The sequence below is a fragment of the Mesoplodon densirostris genome, chromosome 1 (genome assembly GCF_025265405.1).
Source record: "Mesoplodon densirostris isolate mMesDen1 chromosome 1, mMesDen1 primary haplotype, whole genome shotgun sequence".
NCBI lineage: Eukaryota > Metazoa > Chordata > Mammalia > Artiodactyla > Ziphiidae > Mesoplodon > Mesoplodon densirostris.
In genome coordinates this window covers 40,585,984-40,612,360 of record NC_082661.1, presented here as the reverse complement: position 1 = coordinate 40,612,360, position 26,377 = coordinate 40,585,984, and the positions used below count along the sequence as shown (strand labels likewise).

General features: G+C 42.0%; 1 protein-coding gene across 1 annotated transcript in view; it reads right to left on the bottom strand.

Moving 5' to 3' along the window:
• ASAH2 (N-acylsphingosine amidohydrolase 2) overlaps window positions 1–13,523 on the bottom strand; it is a 70,536-nt gene extending 57,013 nt beyond the window's left edge. Inside the window, exons 1-4 of the mRNA XM_060116944.1 lie at window positions 13,439–13,523; window positions 9,905–10,068; window positions 8,301–8,450; window positions 79–255 (exon numbers count right to left, since the gene is read on the bottom strand). Coding sequence (XP_059972927.1) covers window positions 79–255; window positions 8,301–8,450; window positions 9,905–10,068; window positions 13,439–13,511 — 564 coding nt within the window. The 5' untranslated portion in view covers window positions 13,512–13,523. The remainder of the gene's footprint in view (window positions 1–78; window positions 256–8,300; window positions 8,451–9,904; window positions 10,069–13,438) is intronic.
• Window positions 13,524–26,377: the final 12,854 nt, after the last annotated feature.

The window sequence follows — 26,377 nt, the reverse complement described above, 5'->3', positions numbered from 1 at the left end:
CGTAGCATACCACACCACTCCTAAAACACTGTAAGCAATGCTAAAGAACATTGGGGTCCTCTGGGGTCCCTTGCCTACCTTCATGATGCCAGCAACGATGTACTCAAAAGTTCGATTGCTAAATCCTTCACTGGCAATCACAAATGTACTGTACTGGAAATATCCTGCTGGACCCGAGTGTGTGTGAGTACCACTCAGGATAACGTTGTCTCTTCTGTACAGGGAGCCATATTTACTCTGCAGCCTCTTCAGGACCTTTAAGAAAGGAAAACAAAACAAAACAAAACTAAGAAGAGGAATAACATAGGAGCATAGCCTGAGAAAAAGCTCCGATGAGTCTAACCACTGATCCATATCAGTGACATCCCTGTCAGTGACCTTTCACTCTATGCTTGAGTTTATCATCTCAGTAACAGCAACATCAACAATAATTGCAGTCGCTAACATTTTATAGATTCTTGCTTTGTACAAGCACAATGCTAGGTATTACATACATCATGTCATTTAAAAGTCTCTATAACACCACCAAGAGGTGGGTATTTTTAATCTTATCTTTCGCTGGAAACATTGACATGTACAGAAGTTAAATAATTTGCCCACAGATCTAATAAAGAGCAGAGTCAGAGTCTAGATCCAAGTCTAACTGTAGAACCAGTATTCTCACCTGCTCATTGTCCAGACACTGTTATAAGCACTAGGGACATATGAGGTCCCTACTCTGGAGAAGTTTTTATTCTAAGAAGGGAAAGATAAATAAATATGCAATATTATATTATACAGTGATAAACTCTATGAAGAAAAATATAGCTAGGTAAGGCAAAAGAACATGATAGGTGTTAGTGAGGAAAGATCTTCCCAAAGACGTTACCTTTCATCAGAGGCTTAACTGAAGAGAGCAAACTGGTCATGCAATACCAGGGGGTAAAGCATCTCGGGAGCAGTGCAAAGTCCTCTTTACTGACTCACTTCCCAAAATGAAGAACTCAATATTCCCAGACACAGACACTTACACTTATTGGCCTGGGGAAGCCACCCGCTGTGACCTGAGGACACCCCAGCAATCCTGTGGAGAGGCCCATGTGGAAAGGAACCATCTTGTCAGCACTAAGTTGCTAGCCGTTTGTTGAACAACCATAGAAGGTGACCCTTCAGACTCAGGCAAGCTTCAAACAACCTCAGCCCCAGCCAACATCCAAGTTCAACTTCATGATACAAAAGTAATGATATGAGACTGTGGTTCTAATATGTCAGAATCATCCAACCCAGCCATTCTAGGACTCCTAACCCACAAAAAATCCTGAGCACTAATACATGATTATTGTTGTTTTAAGCCACTGAGTTTTCTGGATGACTTGCTGTACAGCAATAGATATCTAATCCAAAGAGACTCAGTAAATGTTCATTGAATTAATCAATGAACATCCAGATGAATAATTAATGTTTTTGGGTGGTATATACACATCAAGAAAACAAAAGAAAAAATTAGTGATGTTGTTGAGTAGCTTTTTTTTTTTTGGCTCAAATGTCTTTTTTTTATTGAAGTATAGTTGACTTCAAATGCTACATTAGTGCTGAATACTTATATCTGATTATGCTTTAATCAACTGTAATCTGAAGTTTGGTATTACTGTGGTTTCTCTGTGAAAGATGCCTTGACTTCATGTCAAAAATTATTAAAATGTTCCAGCAAAAGTGTCAATCCCAGGCAACCTTCCTCAGTGTAACATACTATCACCTGATACCAGGGACAATGACGGAGATTCATTTATGGCAGAGCTGGCAAATACCACTTATCTCATGCACTCAGTCCCCATTCATGGGTGGTTGCTATCCAAAGCAGTGTGTTGAGAAGGATTCTGAATCCAAATCTGAGCTTAGCAAAAAATGAGTGCCTTCTGGTGGGGGAGGGGGACGTTCAGCATCTTAGTTCCCCAACCAGGGATCGAACCCACACCCCCTACAGTGAAAGGGCAGAATCTTAACCACTAGACAGCCAGGGAAGTCCCAAAAGAGTGCCTTTTTTGATTAGCAATGCTGTCCACCTTGAGTATGGTATAGGCAGTAGTATGTTGATAAACTGTTTCTCTGAAAGAAAAAAGAATAGCCCTCATTTGTATCATCTGTCAATTTCTGTGGCACAAATACACTCACCATAGTGAATTTCAAGCTACCAAAAGTTTAACCACTAACTCACAAAGTTCCTAAATATTTAACAATCAGCTCTCATGAGCTGGTACAAGCCAGTTCCAGCACACCAATAGTACATAAGGAAGCAGCAGCAACTGGTGTGCTATATACTGAAAATACATAAAGACATCCATTCAACCTCTTCTATTTTAGGTGAAGAGCTCCACCACCCTCATTCTAAGTCACGTGGTCATTGAATCAGGAAGGAGATCTTACAAACCATCTTCATGCCTCATTAACCTCTCCATGCCCCAAACACTGATTCCTAGGCTACCACATCCACATGAGCAACCATGTGATACAAGGCAAATGTGGAAAGGAAATAGGGTAAAACTAGACCAACATTACCAGCCCACACTCTCCATCCCAATAAGGTTCCATGTTCCTTCTGTTTGATCCTAACTCCAGCCCCAACTCTTCATCACTTACATATTCTTTCACACAGTAAGTATGACTGCTTCATGAAGAATAAATGTCTGTTTGGAGAAGGCAAAACAATCAATGAATGGACACCATGGAAGCTTAACGAAAGTCAAAAGCTGATGTTCTTACAATTCTGTAACCAAGACAAGAAGGTCTTGGAAAAGAAGGAACTGCCAGTCAACTTTAGAGCTCCCTGTCCCACACATTTTTATTCCTAAAGAACTGTAACATTAGGATTTTTAGAATTCAGTGCATTTTTTCAGGTTTATGCAAGAATCAAGCTCTTGAAAACATAGAAATTATGAATCTTGGATTTTAAAACAAAAGAAAAAGACTACAAACAGCTTACAGAAATCTTATCCTAAACTACAGTCTCTGATATGAAGTCAGACATGTGGGACTTCTGGGGAAAAAGAAAAAAATTAAAAACTCAATCATGTAATAACAATGCCTGCCAATAGCCATTATAAGTAGCATGTTTCCTACTTCATGAAAGGAGGGCTATTTTAAAATAGAGCAAAGAAGTGACATTAATGTCTATCGCTCACTTCTTCGACTGCAGTTTCCATTCCATTTCCTATTGCTGACACTCTTGGGAACATGACATAGAAAGAGTCAGAAAAGTCATGCTGCTTTCCTGTCCTGCCTCACTGCTCAGGGATCTTCTTTAATCTTTATTCCATGCTGGAAATTTCATCAATCTCAAAACTGAGACAGAGAATCTGACTAAAACCAGGTGTTGTGCAGGGAGATCAGCTCGGTGCTTTGTGAGCACCTAGAGGGGTGGGATAGGAAGGGTGGGAGGGAGGGAGATGCAAGAGGGAGGATATGTGGGGATATATGTATATGTATAACTGATTCACTTTGTTATAAAGCAGAAACTAACACACCATTGTAAAGCAATTATACTCCAATAAAGATGTAAAAAAAAACCAAACAGGTGTTATAATAAGTTTAATGGCACTAGTTTAGTTACCTTTATTTTTCACATTTTTCCCTTGGATTAACTTGGGATAGGTAAGTGGGTTCATTTATAGGTCTTTCCTCTGGGTCTCAGATTGTAAGGGGAAGTAAAAATAGGAAGAGATGGTTAAATGGTGCCCAGTATTAACTTCGTGGTCTACAACCCAATACATTAACCTACTATCCCCTCCACACTCCACCCCAAAGTGTCTGTTTTGACTCTATTTCTACTTAATGACCCCACCATTTCCCAATCAGAACCTTTTTTTTTTTTTTTTTTTTTTTTTTTTGTGGTACGTGGGCCTCTCACTGTTGTGGCCTCTCCTGTTGGGGAGCACAGGCTCCGGATGCGCAGGCTCAGAGGCCATGGCTCACGGGCCCAGCCACTCCGTGGCACGTGGAATCTTCCCAGACCGGGGCACGAACCCGTGTCCCCTGCATTGGCAGGCGGACTCTCAACCACTGCGCCACCACGGAAGCCCCCAGAACCATTTTTGATTCCTCAGAAAAACAGTATAGTGCTATGGTAATGAGCACGTGCTCTGGCAGGAAGATGTCAACGTTTGAATCCCACCTCGGACAGTTCCTAGCTGCGTACACTTGGACAAGTTACTTGGTCCTCTGCAACTCAGTTTCCCAGTCTGTCAAAAGACATAATAATAGTACCTCCCTTATACAGTTGTTTGGAGGATTAAATGAATTAATATATATGAAACACTTAGACCAATACCTGACTCGTCACAGGAACTATGTCAAGTGTTAGCTTTTATGCCAATTCATCCCCAAATCTCATTAGCATTTAATTTGACTTTTTACCACCATATAGTCTCACTGCTGTCCCATTGGTTTAAAACTTTTATGCCAGCATTACATAGTATAGGGGAAATGGACAGGCAAAGCTTAAATCCCTCCTGCCATGCTAGTTTCCCTTTCTAGTTCTTTCAGCCTTTTAACACCTTGTAAAATTCCCCCATATTAAATCCCCTGTTTGAAATGCCTAGTGTGATTACTGTTTTCCCAACTGGACTCTTATCAATAGAGCCTTGATGTTAATTTAAGGAATCTGCCAATTTGTGTCTTCACCACTAGCTCTAGTCTATTACAATTCACCTCAAACATCACTGTCTGATTAATCATCCTAAAGTACAACTGTGTTTGCATCATTCCTCCACGCAGAGGTTTTCTAAGAATCCCCATCACCCACAGAATTAAAAACAACCTGGCATCCCAGGACCCTACAAATTATGACCAACACAACTTCCAGGTACATCTCCAATTACATGCCTACATGTGTCCTAATAGAACTAATCTCGGTCTCTTCAAATACATCTACATTTCTCCCTTGTGCCTCTCTGTGTCCATGTTGTCCCCTCGATTTGATAGCTTTTCCTCCCCATGTCAACCATTTAAAATTCTCCCCATTTAAGTGTCACTTCCACTTTGAATTTTCCTCTAGTTTCCATTTCCTGAATCCCTGTGTTGTACTTTTTTTTTTTTTTTTTTTTGAGGTACGTGGGCCTCTCACTGTTGTGGCCTCTCCCGTTACAGAGCACAGGCTCTAGACGCACAGGCTCATCAGCCATGGCTCACGGGCCCAGCCGCTCCGCGGCATGTGGGATCTTCCCAGACCGGGGCGCGACCCTGTGTCCCCTGCATCGGCAGGCGGACTCTCAACCACTGCACCACCACGGAAGCCCCCTGTGTTGTACTTTTAAAGTACTGTATGTCCACAGATTCTTCAATACCCCTGGCTTCAAGAGGTGAAGTATAACTTTCCCACCTGTGAGTGTGAACTAGACATGGTGACTTGCTTCTAAGGATAGAACAGGGTGAAAGTGATGGTGTGCATCTTCTGAGCCTGGGTTATGAAAGGCACTGTGGTTTCTTCCCTGCTCTTTTTTTTTAATTAAAGTGTAGTTGATGTATCATATTACATAAGTTACAGGCATACAATATGGTGATTCACAATTTTTAAAGGTTATGCTCCATGTATATTTATTATAAAAGATTGGCTATATTCCGTGTTGTACAATATATCCTTGTAGCTTATTTTATACATAATAATTTATACCTCTTAATCCCCTAACCCTACATTACCCCTCCCCTCTTCCCTCTCCACACTGGTTACCACTAATTTGTTCTCTATATCTGTGAGTCTTTTTCTTTTTTGTTATATTCACTAGTTTGTTCTATTTTTTAGATTCCACACACAAGTGATATCATACAGTATTTGTCTTTCTGACTTATCTCACTTAGCATAATACCTTCCAAGTCCAACCATGTTGTTACAAATGGCAAAATTTCATTCTTTTTTATGGTTGAGTAGTATTCCATTGTATATATGTATATACACCACAGCTTCTTTATCCATTCATCTATTGATGGACACCTAGGTTGCTTCCACATCTTGGCAGCTGTAAATAATACTGCTATGAACATGGGGGTGCATATATCTTTTCATATTAGTGTTTCCATTTTTTTCAGATATATACCCAGGAGTGGAATTGCTGGGTCATATGGTAGTTCTATTTTAATTTTTTGAGACACCTCCCTACTATTTTCCACACTGGCTACACAAATTTACATTCCAACCAATATGTATGTGGGTTCCCTTTTCTCCACATCCTCACCAGTGTTTGTTATTTGTGTTCTTTTTCATGATAGCCATTTTGACAAGTGTGAGGTAATATCACAGTGTAGTTTTGATTTTCATTTCCCTGATGATCAGTGATGTTGACCATCTTTTCATGTGCCTGTTGGCCATCTGCAGGTCCTCTTTGGCAAAATGTCTATTCAGGTCCTCAGACCATTTTTTAATCAGGTTGTTTGTGGTTTTTTGATGTTGAGTTGTATGAACTGTTTATATATTTTGGATATCCACATCTTATCAGTCATATCATTTGCAAATATTTCCACTGACAAAATGAAAAGACAACCTACTGAGTGGGCGAAAATCCCTGCTCTTTCCTTTAAGTTACACACTATAAGGGAAGCCAGCTGCTCTGTCATGAGGATATGGACAGTGGGGGAACTGTCAGTAGCCACATGAGTGAATCATCTTGGAAGTGGATCTTTTAGCCCTAGTCAAACCTTCAGATGACTGCAGCCTTTGCCAGCATCTTGACTGCAAGCTACCCTAAGTCATAACCACCTAGCCAAGCCAGTTCTGAATTCCTCACCAACAGAATTGTGAGATAAAACAACAAATATTAATTAAGTCCCTATTTGGGGGGGCTATTTATTACTCATGAATAGGTAACTAATATAACACTGTCCTTTATTCCAGTAAATTATAGTTATTTGCATATTTCTGGTCCACTCCTTCCTCTAATCCCCTAACTAGGTACTGAGCTCATAGGAACATGGGTTGTGACTCACTTAGCTGTGTGCCCCTGAAGTGCCTAACAAAGTGTCTTGCAAAAAGCAGGTGATCAATGCTCTCCAAGATAATAGAATGACCTCACTTTTAAGAATGTAGGCTCTGGTATCAGGCATATATGTGTTCAGAACCCAGCTCTACCTGCTTCTAACTGTGTGAACTTGGGAAAGTTACTTAACCTTCTCTAAGACTCAGTCTCCTTACCTGCATAATGGGGATAACCACAGGCCAACCTCACAGTTTTGTTGTCAGTGTAGGTGTGGGGAAAGTACTTAATCCTCTGCTCCTTATGTTTCCATAGATGGGAGAGACTTACATTCTACTCCTCATGAGGGGGTGACATTAGAGAAATGCTTTTAGGCCCTCTCATCATCCCTCTCCCTGGCCCTTTCACACCACAGGAGGAGCAAGTGTTTATTTGGTGAGGTTGATAGAACATGACACTGAATAATGGACATTTAATGGTCATTATTCTAGATGTTCCAGACTCTCCTCTTTCTCACATTTGTAAGTATGTGAGCAGATACTAAGAATACACTTTCTTTCTGTGACCTGATCCCTGCAGAAAATATAACCAGATCAGGGTCTAGAAATTGGCTGAGAGAGAGAGACCTGGAAGTCCATGTGTCTATAACTATTTCTCTCTCCCTCCCCACCCCCTCTCTGCATCTTACAAGCTGTCTGTCCAGGACCTCTTATGCACCTTTCTGCTAAGCTCAACTTTCCCCACAGGTGGGTTACATGGTCAAAATTGGCAGAAAAAATCATAGAAAAGCCTGCCATATTCTACAATACAGTTTAGAGTTTAAGAGTGCTAATGTTGTATTCTTTTAAAATTTTATTATGGGAAAGTTCAAACATGTACAAAAATCATCAGAATAGTATAATGAAACCCCCATGTGCCTTTCACCCAGCTTCAGCAATTTATGGCCAACCTCATTTCAGAGTTGCTTTTTAATTCTCTTTAATTCCTTGCATCTATTCTTAATTGTCTAAAAACTTGAGGGGAGGGTTAGTGATTAATTGGCACTCTCAGACTTCTAACAAGGAGGATCACAAGAGAGTGTATGTGAAAGTCACTGGAACATAATAAGCTTGCAAAAAAATTAGCATTAATAATGACGGTGAGCCATCAGCAGAATGGAAAGCAAGTTTTGACCAAGATGAATTGGAATGGAATGAGGCTCATTCTCCTCATTCGATCATCTGCTGGATTGTCAAGAGCTTATAACCTTGAGGGTAGTAGAAACTCACTGGATGTGAAACCAGGAGAGCTTAGTTACTGTCACGTTCACCTGCAGACTTTGCCTTTAAATCGCATCATCTCTTTCTCACCTCAATCACTTACCTCCAGCCTGAGTCGTTGGGATACCATGCCTATCTCAATGCTGACAAACACTACTGGATTGGACCCATCTGCTTCTGCCATGATGAACGCACGACTGTACAACCTCGTGAGGATGCCTTGTGCATTCTGGCCAGCTTTGCTGTAGCCCATCTAAAGAGGAAGAGAGAATCAGCGCCACTCCTTCTCACCCCGCTGTTAGCAGAAACCAGGCACAACCATACAAGAATAGACTACTTAGGAAAGGCAAAGAAATACAATCCACATGACACTGTGGCTCCGAGTGAGACAGGATATGTGTTTTCAAGAGTAAAGCCAACATCACAAAGCAGGCTTTACTCTTCTGTACAGAAAAAGGCAAAGTAGTTGTTGGGTTGGCAGTAACTATTCACTGGCCTGTGGGCAAGGAGGGAGCTGGTGTGACTCAGGAATTCTATCACGATGCTGGAGACCTTTCATGACTTTTCTGTTCTTTGAAACAGGGCCGTTTCTCCAGCCTATCTAAGGTACTACAGAAGAAATCATTCCCCAGCCATCATTCCACATACCTAGGAATACCCTGAAGACTGGAGACCCCTTCACTTTGGTTGTTTGGCATGTGATTTTTTTTTTTCCTGAAGAAAATGGTTTTCTTATGACTAAGTAATCCTTATTGAGGGTGCCTCACCCTGGCTTTTATCATGTTATCCCTCCCTCAGCCAAGTCAAATCAAATACACCTATCTTAAAGCCCCTCTCCCACAATGTCATAAAGCCCACCCATAAAAGCTGCACCCAGGTCTTCAGCATGGCCCCTCTACTGCTTGCTTTACCTCTCATGTGAGTGGTCATTTAAGGTTTACATTCCAGAGTCACTTTTCAGAACAGACAACAGGGAATAATTCCTAGAATCTAAAGATTATTTGGTAGGAGAGAGAAAAATCCCATCAGGCAACCTCCTGCTCTGGTTACCTAGGGAAGGGTGGCTAGAAATGTGTGTCTACCATCACAGCCCGGAAGTTGCATGCCAGCAGCCCATAGCCACACCTGATCCAGAGAAGTGTTTTACTTGGCTAACACACTGTTGGCCCACATTCAATTTCCAGTTTTAACTAGAGTTGCTTCCATTTTCCAATGGAGAGACTTAAATCCTCAGATCTTCAATCCATAAATATTCTGGCTTCTCTTGAAAAAACTGTAAGGTAGGGCAGCCCTAGATCCACACTCTTACGTGGCAACAATCAGCTAAAGCCAGGCAACTTTCTACTTGTACCACAGTCACCACCACTTTCTACTGCCCCCCAAAACTGAGGAGTTACCAGACATTTAGCATCTTACACTGGCCTTCTTCGGTCATTTATGGTACCTGCCCATCCCCTGTAGTATTGGAGTTCGTCCACCTTGCCACTTCCATTCACAAAAAAATGGCCAATTGAGTTTACAAGGGAGTTGTCGTTAAATAAAAGGTCCCCTCTTCCTTATAGTACAATATCCATGATGTTAGACAGCAGTGAAGTCAATAAAAAGTGAGAAGGAGATTATGACATAATATTTAGGAATAAATACAGGGTGCAAAATAATAAAGTTACTTGTTTCACAGCCTCCTTAAGGGTCCCATGATTTACCTACCAAAATGATATCTGCTACTTGGCCCGTGCAGTCAGCTCTCCCAACACCAATATGGTAGCCACTGAAGTTCTGAAATAGAGTAGGCTCTGGGGTGCTGGGTGTTGGAGATGCCTGGATGGCTGTGGGGCCCTGGGTGGCTGGAGGGATCTGGGTGGTTGGAAAACCTGAATCAAAAAACAATAAGATATTTAAGAAACAACACTTCAGCCCATGCACTTGTCAGCATCAATTAGAACACACACATTCGAGTTCCTAAGGATGAATCTTTGTATATTCTCTTACATCTAAGATACAGGGTGAGAAACATCTCAGGAACATGTTTTATATCGTAATCCCAAGGAGGATCTTTTTCACGGAGTGATGTTTCAGCCTAACAGTCAAGTTCTCTGTCAAATGTCCTTCAACGTCTCCTCACAAGCCGTTCCTGTCTAACCTGTCACTCTTCATTCACTCACCCTGCACTTCTATTCCAGCCAAACAAATCAGGTGCCAGGTTCCTGGCACACAGCCCACTAAATCCAGCCTCTGGGGATTTGTGTCTCCCACTCTCTCCATCCAGAGACCTTACCCCTTTCTGGTCCCTCAATCAGTCTCCTCTACCCCTTCAGAGTAGGTTTAGTTCCATCACAGCCAGATCCAGCTTAACCCCTCACCTTCAGGATGCCACCCCTGCTGTCTCTACCCTACTCTTATCCTCCTCAGCCTTCTAAATCTTCTATTCTTAATGCAGCCTAGATCACTGTACACTAGTTAACATAGTCTCACTGTATTTTAATTATTCTCATATCACCTATATGTATGCATATTAATACATATATTCTATATCAACATCACACACACACACAAATATCAAAGGATGCAGAATGGGATAGAGACTAAAAGAGCAAGTGTCAGAAACAGCCCGGGTTTGAAAACTAACTCTATCATTTACTAGCTGAACAAATAACTTAACCTACTTTACCTCAACTTTTCTCATCTATGAAGAAAAGTAACATAACTTTCTCATAACAAGATAATAATACCCTACTTCCGAGGGTTGATTGACAATAAATATGTTAATACATATTCAAAATTTTAAACGATGGCTGGCATATAGCTTTGGTTTTTCGTTTTTTCATTTTTTTGTTTTTTTACATATTTAGACATCTTATGTGTACATTTTATTTGTTTCCACCGCAGACAACATCCAGGGGTGGCCAAGGCAACACATGTCAGTGTCACAGTGCATTAGTGGTCAGAAAGTACTTAGGCAAGAGATTAACAGAAGACTTCTTCTGGGTTCCAGAATTTTGGAGCTCAAGAAGTTTAGAGATCACATAATCCATTCTTCTCCATTTTACGTATAAGAAAACTGAAACCCAGAGAAATGACTTAACCAAGCTTTCATGGAGAGCGTATGATGAATCAGGTGCCTAACCCAGATCCTCCAACTCAGAATCTGCTGCTCTTTCATCCACATTCTAAGTGTAGTTAGAATTCATGTTTTCCCATCCCCAAGCCCACGTTTTCTACAAGACACCAAGTATTGCAAGGAAGGAATCAGGCACCTTTGTTATTGCCTCATTTGTTCCAATGTAGGAATGTAGTGCCAACTGACACCAAATCTAGTCACATAGCCAAAGGATTCTTTCTGATCTCAGAGACTCAGACCTGTAAAGCAGTACTAAGGCTAGCACCTACCTTTATGGGAGTTTGTGGGGGTTAAATGAGAAATTTACATAGAATGTTTACCATAGTGCTTGACACAAAGTAACCATTCAATAAATAGCAACTTCTACTATGAAAATAGTGACTGTAATTATTAATTACTTCCCTGAGGCTTAGGCTCTGGATTTTCTAATTTTTTTTTTTTTTTTTTTTTTTTTTTTTTTTTGCTGTACGTGGGCCTCTCACTGTTGTGGCCTCCCCCATTGCGGAGCACAGGCTCCGGACGCACAGGCCCAGCGGCCATGGCTCACGGGCCCAGCCTCTCCGCGGCATGTGGGATCCTCCCAGACCGGGGCACGAACCCGCATCCCCTGCATCGGCAGGCGGACTCCCAACCACTGCGCCACCAGGGAAGCCCTGGATTCTCTAATTTTAAAAGAGAAAACTAAGTCCTATGCATTCCTTCATTTCTAGCAGTCTAAAACTCATTCTGCTCGCTCCCAGAAAAAAGGATCTCTGTTTCTCTGGGTCTGTGGGCAGTGAATTCAAAACATGGGGACAGGGGCTTCCCTGGTGGTCCAGTGGTAAAGAATCCGCCTTACAACGCAGGGGACATGGGATCGATCCCTGGTCAGGGTCTTAAGATCCCATATGCCGCGGGGCAACTAAGCCCATGCGCCACAACTACTGAGCTCACATGCCTCAGCTACAGCCTGCGTGCCGCAAACTACAGAGCCCAAGCACTTTGGAACCCATGTGCTACAACTAGAGAGAGAAAACCCGCACTCCACAACTAGAGAGAAGCCTGTGCACCACAATGAAGAGCCCACACGCTGCAACAAAAGATCCCGCATGCCTCAATGAAGATTCCATGTACCACAATGAAGACCCAACACAGCCAAAAATAAATAAAATAAAAAATAAATCTTAAAAAAAAACAAAACAAAAAAAAACATAGTAACAGGTAGAGAATACATAGGAAAGAGAAGAGGCCACAAAAGAGAAAACCAAGGTGAACAATGTTGCCTCTCCTTCTCCATTGGGCCTGCGGCCAGCCCTCCCTTTACTTTGGTGAAAGCATTCAGTCCCCACCTGTCTTCCCTACTGTTTATCAGGTATATAACCTATCATCAAAGGAGAGGCTCCAATGGACACGATATTGCCTGTAAATTTAGCCTAGGTGGTTTTCAAAAACTAAGTTAATTTCCAACGTTTAAAAAAATCAGGAAAAAAAACCCCCCAGATGTCTAAACAGCCTCCTCCAATTTCCAGCTTCCCTTGAAAACTCAAAAGGGCTGAGTCGATGGGATATCATGACAAAAAACAACTGGCACTCAGGAGAGCCTGTGGACCCACCCTGGGCCAGAGAGACACCTGTCCCCACCCTGGGCCACACCCCCCCCACCCCATTTATGGAACTTGATTGGCCCTCGTGGGATTTGAGTTCAAGCTCCCCTTCTCTAAAGCTTTCACAGACTAATTGACATTCAGTGGGTCTTTCCTTCTCCTTTTGCTCCCCACCCCCTTGAGAAGATGATGACAGAAAAGAAGCAAAGAGAAAAAAAGAGGCTCAGGGTAAAAGCTCACATTATTGGACCTTGAAGAATCCTGAGCTGTACTTAGATCAGTGGAAAAGTGAGACAAGTGCATGTCAGAATGCAGCACTGGCTATTTGGGGCCAAAGGTAAACTTGATAAAAATTGCTATCAATGCATAAAGGGCAACTAAGGTAAAGGTTAGATAACCACCCCAGGCTGCTTAAGTACACATTGAACTGCCCTGTTATCAGCATTATCAGCAGACACTGTTTCTTGCCTTGGTGTCGCCCAAAATGAAGAAATTTCCTACAGGCTGGGAATAGCATACAAGAGAACCCATGATACTTGCCTGTGTGATTTTCAGTGGTCCCACTGGTGATGAACGACAGGCTGAGAAGAGCCACCATGATCCCTGTCATCATCACAAAGAGGAAAATCAGGAATATCTCTAATGTGGAAAAGGTACGTCTGGCCGTTTCTCCTGAGGGAAATCAGAGATAGAAGAACAACTACGGAAGAGACAGAAAAAAGACAGAATAACCAATTAAAATACACATGCTTCAAGCTGTCTGAGGCTAAGATGTCTTAGCTCTTTCATATGGATAGACTATACCAAGAATGCCAAGTACAGGGCACACTTGCCACTAGGTCCATATCCCAAGCCTGTGGAAGAAAAGACCAGTCAATTACAGCACTCCTTGATGAATTCACATGTGGTTTCCAAATGCTTCTCAGCACAGTGCTCATCCTGGAAGCCACCACCCATCATTTGGCATTGGCAGCTAAGCTAAAACTTATTCGTATTCCTTGGATAAATCATACTGCTTTCATTTATGGCAGTGATGCTCTCTGTACATGGGTCTACATTGGAGCATTTCTGTCAACAGGGATAACTGATGTACCCACATGGCTTGTACTTGTGAGAAAGCTGGCTGGGGTTAGGGCTTTCCTTTGTGGCCATGGACTAAGTATCTTGTCCACAAGGAGGTGAAATGGACCTTTGGCCTTTAAACTCCCTGTTCTAACTTTCAATTACTACCTGAATAGAAAATGGCATGGAAAAGGAGATTGGCATCTCTGATCTCAAGCCAGGCATTTGTAAAATTTCGCTCTTCAGTGATCAGGAGGATCCCACACATTTTGCAAACCCCGTGTTGAAGTATGAGGATAAAGGTAATGGCCCTTGTGTGCTATAAAAGCAGAAAATGTCCTTACAGATTCCTTAAGATATTTTAGGAGTAGAATTCATCATAACTCAGAGGAACTACAGAGGCTAAAAACTCACATAATGTAGCAGGAGAAAGTATAATATGATGGTTAAAAATTGCATTCTGGGGCTTCCCTGGTGACGCAGTGGTTGAGAGTCCGCCTGCCGATGCAGGGGACACGGGTTCGTGCCCCGGTCCAGGAAGATCCCACATGCCGCGGAGCGGCTGGGCCCGTGAGCCATGGCCACTGAGCTTGTGCGTCTGGAGCCTGTGCTCCGCAATGGGAGACACCACAACAGTGAGAGGCCCGCGTACCGAAAAAAAAAAAATTGCATTCTGAAGTCTGGTGCCAGAGTTCAAATCTCATTTCTGCCACTTACTAGGTGACCCTGGAAAATCATCCCCAACACCGAGCCTCAGTTTCCCCATCTGTAAATAGGGTTGTGACAATGATGATAATTTTAGTACCTATCTCATAGAGGTTTTATAAAAATAAGACAAGATGACACAGTAATAATTTGTTTCATGGAATGTGATAAGCCTTCAGAATGTCAGCATTTATCATTAGGTTCTAAAATAGTAAAGACTCTGTGTTCTTCACCAGCATTAAGGGGAGTTTATATGAGTTTGTATTAAAGATTCACGAATCACAGGTGGGAACTTTAGAGTCCATTTTCTTAACCTTAAGGAAGCTTGAGCAGTGAGATGGGATTGTGGTCCCAAGACTTGCCCCGCAAATGGCTAAGATGTGGCTAAGATGCTGCTACCCCCAAGAGCTGTAAATTGGCAACAAACAGATGTATTTAGTATGGCCCAGTTTTTCATTTCAATTTGACTTAGTCAACAAGATAAAAGATAGAGCTTATAATTTATCTGTAAAAATAGAATCTACTTTTACAAATATGAAACTTCAGGTTTTCTTTCAAAATATTTCGTAAAATATGGCAACACGGAGACAGCATTCCCATGCACCAAGAGTTTTGTAAAACTTAGTAGCTGCTGTTCCCTTTGGATGGGGCAGCCCTTCTCCAACCGGCCACTGTCTCTACCCAGAGGGCCTTATCTATCCGGTCTTCGTAGTCATTTTATTTTGCAATCCACAGACTAAAGGTTAAAAGTCAGTCTGGCAGCAAACACTTCAGAGGTAGGGCTGAACTGGGAGAGGACCAAGAGCCTGGAACATCTTCCCTATTTCCTAGTTTTTTGTTAGCAGGCATTCCTCAACCATTTATCACCAGCATGATCACCTTCACCACCATCGGTAGGGACAGCTTCAAACTTAGGGCAAAACGACTTTCACTATCAGCCCCAAGTAGAAAGCACATGTAAGATATGCCTCTGAAACTTTGATGAGTCAAAAAGGTTTACTAGTCATCAGCTATTGTTTCAGTAGCAAACTTCAAACCCTGTAGACCTAGTTCTTGCCCAAAGCTTTGGTTTCTATGAGCCTTCCTGCCAGCTGAGATAGCTTTTGCACAAATAAGGCTATTAAAAATGAATGACTGACAGGTGGACCCTTCAACCCCAAAGCGTGTACATGCAGATCACGTATGTAAATGTGGCTATGTGGTAAGAGCCTATGTAACAGACATGATATGAAATATATGTGTATGCATGTGTGTCTGGGCTTTGTTTGTTTGTTTGTTTTTTGCTGGTTTTGCTCTACTGAACTAACTGCCACCACTGGCCTTTTACACAAGTCAACAACGGCACTTGATTTAACATTAGTGTTTCCACCTCTTACTTGGATTACAACCATGTACCTCATGTATTTCACCACTCTATTTAGTTGCCAGAATTACCACCAGCATATTACCATTCTTTTTGAAACCATTAGCACTATTTCTCGTAAATGATTAGAATCTGAATTTAAACATGAAAGCAAATGCCTTATATCTCCCTTCAGAAGGCAAATGTACCTTGGAGAGCTGAACCAATGACTACATTTTAAAGGACTGCACATTTTTAAATAGTTCCCACTTAATCTAGCATAATCCTGCAAGGTCAACAGTGAGGCTCTAATGACACAGTAACAAGCCACTTGCTAGATCTTTACCACCCTGAGGTCCCCCATTTTTCAAGACTGTGACAGTAAAAAGTAATATTTTGGCAAAATGGGCTTCCAAAGCTAAGAAAATGAGGTTTCATCAAGATCTCTGAGACAATGGGGTGATTCAAGATCCCTCCCTCCCTCTCCAAGATAATACGGGCCTTCTTACCTGATTCAATCACTCAGAAGAACTTGTGTATCCTGGTAAAGTAAATGATGGTCCAGAATCTTGTTCTCCTTCCTCTGGAACATTACTTGGCTGGGACTTCTTAGCACTTTCTGAAACCTACTGAGGAAAGATTTTCACAGTCATGTCCAGGAGAGTTAGAGTTCCCATGAGCACAGCTTTGTGGGTGTGGTACATGAAAGAGATTAAAGTATATTGATAACAAATAACTGATTAGTGAACTCTTCCCTGGGACAGCCTGATAGTGAGGTACTGAGTTGCAGAAGGCCTGCCAGGCTGAAGGTCATTTCAGAGTTCAACACAACTCTTCCAGCACATCAAGGTCTGTGCAAAGCTCCAACCTGGATCACAAAAAAAAGAGCACCTGCTTTATTTACCCCTGGCCACTCAACCAGTGCGCAAGAGGAAGTGATAATGTATGCTGGACATTAATGTGGGCTATGGGCCCCACTAGGCAATATTTACAATAATTTCAGAACAGAAAAGTGAACTTTTAGATTCTCATGTATAAAAAGAATGCAAAGTTTTAGATGAACTAAGAATGTGAATAATGAGTATACAAAAGGGAAGAGTGTATGCAACATTAAAAATTATATTGAAGGAAATAATATTTAATAATTTTTCATGTCATTAAATTAAGTTTGCAAAACATTATGATCCCATTTTTGTAAAGTATACATTATTTATATGTGTGTGATCATAAAGACTGTAAGAAAATACAGCAAAAACTGTTAAGAAGCAATTATCTGGTGATAAGATCATGGGTGGGTTTTGTTTTCATCTTTCTGATTCTTGACATTTTCTATGATAGCCATGTAGCATTTTGGTAATGAGGAAAATAAAATGTTTTAGCTCATCTCAGAGAATGTACACTGTATAACAGCATGAAGTTAAGCAATGGCCCACAAAAGACAAAGAGAGAAATAAATAGACCAAAGTCCTCCTTTTTTCCTAGTAAATCCAAGCTATCCAGGAAGCAATTTGAAGAAGACCACATCGGCTGCTGAATTCCACACAGAGTTTTAAGAGAGACCAGCCCCAAAGTTCCAATGGAAATATTAAAGTGCTTTCAGATAGGGCATTTAGTAACGTGTCTTAGCTACCTCTCTGCTACAACAGAGGGGAACAGGTTAAATTATGGTATTAGACAAGTTTCTTTTTCTTTTTTTTTTTTTCGGTACGCGGGCCTCTCACTGTTGTGGCCTCTCCCGTCGCAGAGCACAGGCTCCGGACGCACAGGCTCAGCAGCCATGTCTCACGGGCCCAGCCGCTCCGCGGCACGTGGGATCTTCCCGGACCGGGGCACGAACCCGTGTCCCCTGCATTGGCGTCGGCAGGCTGACTCCTAACCACTGTGCCACCAGGGAAGCCCCACAAGTTTCTTTTTCTTTTCGTGCAAATATGTTTGTTGCCTGACACCAAGAATTCTGAGACCAAATCTAGCTAACTTAAGGCAGCTGGGGGAAAAAAGAAGAAAATTCACCAGAAGGCAACAAAAGAAGTTGAAGATGCAGGCTCAGGAAGGCCAGAGATAAGCTCTGAGGGTCTATGTGGCAGGAGCTATTGAGCCATCTCTTCAGGGCTTCGTCATCAAGGTGGATGCTCTCCAACTACTTTAGGTCTTTACGTTGCTCCACTCTGGATTCAGTTCCTAAAAGACAGCATCTGGGGACTTCCCTGGCAGTCCAGTGGTTAAGACTTCGCCTTCCAATTCCGGGGCTGCAGGTTCAATCCCTGGTTGGGGAGCTAAGATCCCACATGCCTCATGGCCAAAACACCAAAACATAAAACAGAAGCAATATTGTAACAACTTCAATAAAGGCTTTAAAAATAATCATAAAAAATTAAAAAATAAAAGACAACATCTGACTGACTTAGCTCAGATCATATACCTATCCCTTCCATTGAGGGGATATTTAAAAAGACCATACCCAAAGAGGGAAGGATAGTTCTCCAAAATAAAATCAAGGTAAAATAAAAACAACAGATAGCCACTAGTGACCTGCCATTGGATTTCCTTCTCCCATCCTTCTCCCTTATGTGGGAGGCCCTCTAAACTGGCCCTGTGATCTAAAATGTGGTCTCTTCTGGACCTCTCCAGCCATCTTTCTCCCTGTAAGAAGGAGCCACGCCAAACTTATTCCCACTGAGACTACCTAGGTGTCTCACAGTTGAGTCAGCTAAGATCATTTTAACCAGGGTTTCAGTAGATAATCATGGCATAATATATCATTTCTCCCAGACAACATTTGAAGGCCCATACCTGAACACTAAGGGGGTGAGAATCAAGGAGATTCCAAGCACCGTGGCAGAGTCAGTGAAGGAAAAATGTTGGGCCAAGGGGACTTGTGGTGCCCATCAAGACAGCTGGCTCCTATAGCCAGAAATAGACTACCTCAGGGAGAGGGGAAGACGTAATCATTGTAAATATTTCATGCGTGTATTTTATTTCTGTCTGAATGACCATCAGACAAATCCTGTTTGCTAGGATAAGGATGGCTGTCCTTCTCAACTCCTCAACCCAAGACACTCACTCGTGTTCTACCCATTCTACAGATGAGGAAAGACACACAGAAAGGTTAAAGGGTTTCCAGAACAGGAAAGGATGGTTAAAAGTGAGCATGATTTAACAATAATTATTCCAGGATGTGGGCCCAAGTCTCCAGATTCCCAGACAAGACTGCTTGCATTTCATCAAACTCTTACTGTCTACATCACTTCAACTCTGGCCCTGGCATGGCAGCCTCTGGGGACAGACAGTCATGGGTTCACTCCTCATGAGCAGATGATGAAGCAAATCATGTCCTCTGTCGCTTAATATCCTAATACTGAGGAAGATTTTCCCAAATGCCCAACTCCTCAACCATTAACCAATAGTCTAGCACTACGAATTCTCTTATTTTACTTATGCCTACAGAATAGGGGTCTTAAAAGGCTTGATGCTAATTTCTTTTTTTTTTAACAGATCTTTATTGGAGTATAATTGTTTCACAAAACTGTGTTAGTTTGTTGCACAACAAAACGAATCACCCATATGCATACATATGTCCCCATATCCCCCCCCCACCTTGAGCCTCCCTCCCACCCTCCTTATCCCACCCCTCTAGGTCATCACAAGGCACGGTGCCAATCTCCCTGTGCTATGCTGCTGCTTCCCACCAACCAACTATTTTACATTCAGTAATGTGTATATGTCAGTGCTACTCTCACTTCGCCCCAGCTTTGCCCTCCCACTCCATGTCCTCAAGTCCATTCTCTGTGTCTACCTCTTTATTCCTGCCCTGCAACTAGGTTCTGGTCACATCCTTTTTCATTCTTTAATTTTTGGAATAATTAAAGAATAAATTACTTTAAAAAACCATATAGTATTTCATATAGCACCCAGATTGTGGTCTCTAAATATAATTCCTTGCTAAAAGGAAAAAGAGATCCTTGACGAAATGGCTGGTTTTGGGTCTGGGCCAGGAAACACATAAATCTGAAATATTTTTTCATACCAGAAATCAAGGAAGTCATCGAGATGATTATAATTGTTTCAAAAAGAACTAGAGTTTCCCACTAGTCAAAAATGGGTCAATTTAAAAAATAACTGCAGTAGATAAGCAAATCAATTTTGCTTAAATTCATGATGTCATAATGAAATTTTAAAAAATCTCATTGATTACTGTTAAAAGATGTTAGGGAACTGGTTTGTTTTTTCTGAAAACTGGTAAGAAAAAAACAGGGAGTGGGAGGAAGGATCAAGAAATAGAGTAAGAATGTTCTCTTCTTTTGCTGTACAAAGGTAACTTAGGGAGAGGAGCAACTATTTACAGAGCAACTACTGATGAGAAAGAGTGGAAGGCTATCAGAAAAGATCTACAAATAAAGATATAAAGAGGGAACCACAACAAGATGGGTAGGGGGGCAGAGTCGTGGTATAGTCGAGACCCATAACACTGGGTGGGCGACCCACAAACGGGAGAATAATTAAAATTGCAGAGTTTCTCCCCAAGAAATGGAGGGTCTGGGCCCCACATCAGGTTCCCCAGCCCAGGAGTCCTATAGGTTTTGAAGGCCAGCAGGTCTTACTTTTGGAAGACTCAGAAGGTTGTGGGAAATAGAGATGCCACTCTTAAAACAGTGCACACAAAATCTCACACACTCTGAGACCCAAGTCAGCAGCAGTAATTTGAAAGGAGCCTAGGTTAGATCCACCTGCTGATTTTGGAGAGTCTCCTAGAGAAGCAGGAGGCAACTGGAGCTCACGCTGGGAACATACACATGGGCAGCAGCCAATAGGGGGAGCTCATACTACCATAAGGACACTGGTGCTGGTAAATGCTATTTTGGAATCCTTTAGCATATTAGCTCTGGGACACAGCTCTACCCAACAGCCTCTCTGCAGCAATACTGGGATGCCTCAGGCCAAGCAACTAGTCAGGGAGAAACACAGTCTCACCTACCATCAGGCTGGCTGGCCCTGTCCAACAGAGGGCCCGTGACTGACCTTGCAACCAGAGTGCCAGCACTAGAACTGGGACAACCAGAGCCCTGCAGCCAAAGACCCTGACACCTGGCTCCACCACCAGTGGGATGGCACCAGACCAAGGAGCCCCTGGGTTCCAGCCCCACCCAACAATGGGCTGATACAGCAACTCTGTGATACCTAGGGCCCAGTAGGCAGAGACACTGGGACCCGGCTCCAGCTACTAGTGGGCTGGTACTAGTCCCAGGACCGGTCTTCACCCACTGGTAGGTGGACACCAGCCCCAGGACCACACAGCCCTGCAGCCTGCCAAGTCAGGATCCAGCCCACATACCAGCAGGTCAGTACCAGCCCCGGGACTTCCTGGGCCCCAGTCCTGCCTACCAGCAGGACACTACCAACTGTGGGACACCTTGCACTCCTCAGTCAGCAGCCCTGGGATCCACCCCACCAACTAGTGAGCTGACACCAGCTTCAGGACCCCCAGGGCCTGGCACCACTCATCAGTGAGCAGACACTAGTCCCAGACCACTGAGCCCAGGCCTGCCAGCACCAGCTCTAAGACACCTTGGACCCCTCAGCCAGCCACCCAAGGATCTACCCCCACTCACCAGCAGGCCAGCACCAGTTTGGGGAAACTCCAGATTCTTCAGCCAGCTATGTCAGGAATAGGCCCTGCCCACCAGCAGGCTGACACTAGATCTGGAACCACCCACTACAGAACCCAGCTGCTCCCCACAGGGGGCAACATTAGCCCCAGGACCCTTGGGGCTCCACAGCCAGTCACCTCATGACCCAGCCCCACCAAGCAGCAGCTGGCAGTCTCCACCAAGGCAGATACTGGCAATAAACCAGGCCAGGGACCAGTCACACCAGACCACCCATAGTAGTCAGCCTGGCACAACAGAAGGACCCATGCAGCCCACATAGGGGACATCCCTAGAGCATATAGCTCTGATAACCAGAGGGGAATGTGATGCTGGAATGCATAAGACATATCCTACAAAAGGCCACCTCTCCAAAGTTGGAAAACATAACCAACCCACCAAATATATAGGAATAAAAATAGCAAATTAGACAAAATGAGGCAACAGAGGAATATGATCCAGAGGAACAAGATAAAACCTCATAAAAAGAACTAGTTTAAGTACAGATAGGCAATCAACCCAATAATGAGTTCAAGGTAATGATCATAAAGAGATGCAAAGAACTCAGGTGAAGATTGAATGAATAGAGTGAAAATTAAAAGTTTTTTAAAAAGAGAAAATATAAAGAACAACCAACCAGAGATGAAGAAAACACTCTCTGAAATGAAAAATACACTAGAAGGAATCAAAAGTAGATTAAATGTTACAGAGGAAACATACCTCAACATAATAAAGGCCATATACGACAAACCTATAGCTAACATCATACTCAATGATGAAAAGCTAAAAGCATTTCCTCTTAAATCAGGATTAAGACAAGGATGTCCACGCCCACCACTTTCATTCAACATAGTTTTGGAAGTCCTAGCTACAGCAGTCAGAAGAAAAAGAAACAAAAGGAATCCAAAGCGGAAAAGAAGAAGTAAAGCTGTCACTGTTTGCAGATGACATGATACTATACATAGAAAATCCTAAAGATGCTACCAGAAGACTACTAGAACTCATCAATGAATTTGGTAAAGTTGCAGGTTACAAAATTAATACACAGAAATCTGTTGCATTTCTATATACTAACAACAAAAGATCAGAGAGAGAAATTCAAGGAACAATCCCATTTACCATCACATCAAAAAGAATAAAATATTAATATCTAGGAATAAACCTACCTAAGGAGGCAAATGACCTGTATTCAGAAAAATATAAGACATTAATTGAAGAAACTGAAGATGATACAAACAGATGGAAAGATATACCATATTCATGGGTTGGAAGAATTAATACAGTTAAAATGACCATACTACCCAAAGCCATCTGCAGATTCAATGCAATTGCCATCAAAATACCAATGTCATTTTTCACAGAGCTAGAACAAATAATTCTATAATTTGCACAGAAACACAAAAGACCTCGAATAGCCAAAACAATCTTGAGAAAAAATAAAACTAGAGGGTATCACAATCCCTTATTTCAAACTATACTACATAGCTACAGTAATCAAAACAGTATAGTACTGGCACAAAAACAGACACATAGATCAAGGGAACAGAACAGAGAACCCAGAAATGAAAAAGGTAAAAAAAAAAAAAAGTACATAAAAAGGTGCTAAACATCACTGTCATCAGGGAAATGCCAATCAAAAGCACAGTAAAATATCACCTTACACCAGTGAGAATGGCTGTTATCAAAAAGAAAACAAATAAGTGTGAAAAGGATGTAGAGGAAAGGGAATCCTCATGCACTGTTGGTTGGAATGTAAATTGGTGCAGATACAGAGATTCCCCAAAACAGTATAGAGATTCCCCCCAAAATTAAAAATAGAACTACAACATAATCTAGCAATTCCACTCATGGGTGTTTACCCAAAGAAAATGAAAACACTAATTAGAAAAGATATATGCACCCCCATGTCCATTACAACATTATTTACAATAACCAAGATACAGAAGCAACCTAAGTGCCCGTCAGTAGATGTACAGATAAAGAAGATGAGATAGAGGTAGATATAGATATATAATGGAATAGTGCTAAGACATAAAAGAATGAAATCTTGCCATTTGTGCCAACATAGTTGGACATAGAAGGTATTATGCTAAGTGAAAAAAGTCAGACTGAGGAAGACCAATACTGTATGATTTCACTTACATGTTGAATCTTTAAAAAACTAAAAACAAATGAACAAACAGAAAATAGAAACAGAGTTATAGATACAGAGAACAAATAGGTGGTTGCCAGAGTAGAAGGGATGGGGAGGAAAGAAAGACGTGAGAGAGATTAAGAGGTACAAACTTCCAGTTGCAAAATAAGTGAGTCATGGGTATGAAATGTACAGTATGGAGAATATAGTCGATAACTATATAATATTATTGTATAGTGACATACTGTAACCAGACATTGTGGTGATCATTTTGAAATGTATAGGAATATCAAATCACTATGTTGTGTAACAGGAACTAACACAGTATTGTAGGTCAGTTATACTTCAAAAACAAACCAACAAACAAACTCAGAAAAAGAGGTCAGATTTGTGGTTACCAGAGGCAGGGGTGGGGGGACGGGGAATCGGAGGAAGGCAGTTAAAGTACAAACTTCCAGTTATAAGAGAAATAAGTGCTACGGATGGAATGTACAACATGATAAAGATCATTAACACTGATGTATCTTTTTTTTTAAACATCTTTATTGGAGGATAATTGCTTTACAATGGTGTGTTAGTTTCTGCTGTATAACAAAGTGAATCAGCTATACATACACATATATCCCCATATCTCCTCCCTCTTGCGTCTCCCTCCCACCCTCCCTATCCCACCCCTCTAGGTGGTCACAAAGCACCGAGCTGCTCTCCCTGTGCTATGCAGCTGCTTCCCCCTAGCTATCTATTTTACATTTGGTAACACTTTTGTATCTTATATATGAAAGTTATGAGAGTAAATCCTAAGAGTTCTCATCACAAGAAACAAAATTTTTTCTATTTCTTTAATTTAGTACCCATATGAAATGATGGATATTCACTGAACTTATTGTGATAGCCATTTCATGATGTATATAAATCAAATCATTATGCTGTACACCTTAAAATTACACAGGGCTGTAAGTCAATTATATCTCAATAAAACTGGGAGAAAAAAAAGATAATGAAAAAAGAAAGGAGGGGGGCTTCCCTGGTGGCACAGTGGTTGAGAATCTGCCTGCCAATGCAGGGGACATGGGTTTGAGCCCTGGTCTGGGAAGATCCCACATGCCGCAGAGCAACTAAGCCCGTGAGCCACAACTTAGGTCAACCAGATATTGCAAGGCTCTGAATGATGTACACGACCTTACCTTTCCAGTATTTGCACCAAAAATATTAAACCTAAATTAGATCAGCCTCTAGATCTCAGTGCCTGTTTATAGGAAACACAAGAGACAGCCGAGTATTTTAGAGGACAATGTGGGGATACAGTAAGCAAAATCCAGACTGAGAGACTCTGTAAGACAAATGAGCCAGTTTCCTTAACAGACACATTGGAAGTGGAAAAGGAAAGAAAGATGGAGATGGAGGTGGAAGAGTAGGAAGTGGGAGAGGAGGAGGAAGAATAGGAAGCAGAGAGACAGGCAAGGGAAGGGGGACGGGGCCAGGAAGGGGAGGAAAGGAGAAGCAAGCTATAGATTAAAAGAGACTAAAGAGACATATCAGCCAACTGTATGCTGTACACCCCAAACCATCACTATTTGGAACCTGATTCAAAACCGGTTTTTAAGAATTATGAGACAATTGAGGGCTTCCCTGGTGGTGCAGTGGTTAAGAATCCACCTGCCAATGCAGGGGGCACAGGTTAGAGCCCTGGTCCAGGAAGATCCCACATGCTGTGGAGCAACTAAGCCTGTGTGCCACAACTACTGTGCCTACACTCTAGAGCTTATGAGCCACAACTACTGAAGCCCATGCACCTAGAGCCTGTGCACCACAACGAAGAGTAGCCCCTGCTTGCCATAACAAGAGAAAGCACACACACAGCAATGAAGACCCAATGCAGCCAAAAATAAAATAAATTTTTTAAAAAAACAACTATGAGACAATTGGGAAAATTTGAATGTGATATTAAGGTATTATTATTTAGAATGTTAGTGAGATAATGCTGTTGTGGTTATATATATTTTAAAATCTTTCTCTTTTAGATACATTCTGTGACAGATTTTTTACAAAAGGAAACAATACTAAAAGTGCAAAACTCAGATCAGTGGATGGGTGATGGACAGATAGGATAGATGAATGGGAAATAAGCTTTGTTATTTAATATACCAGTGGACAGCAGAGAGGCAGTGAAAAGCACTGTAGCAGATACTGTGGAGTACTTCACTCAACACCATTTCTAAGCCCACCTAGTAGGCAGAGGCTGGACCCTAATTTGCCTTGAGTGCCAGATGTAGTTTAGTTCTACCTTGCAGATGCACTAGCGTGAGACCTTGATTCAGAACTGAGCTACTTGGGGAGAGAGGAAGGGCATGGGACATCCACCTTACAGTTTGTATCATGGCGGCATGACTCTGAGCTGCTACCTCAGTGGCTGCTTCCAGCTGATGTAGCTGCTTCCTTATTCCATGACCATGACCAAGGTAGCTCATCCCTTGCAGTTCAGTTCAGCGGTTTAAGTTGGGGGGATTGTTCCTAGAAGTTCAGTCTCAATTCTCTGACTTCATCCTTCACAAACATTCTGCAAGTGACCTCTATCCCTTAATAAAGTTCTTTCT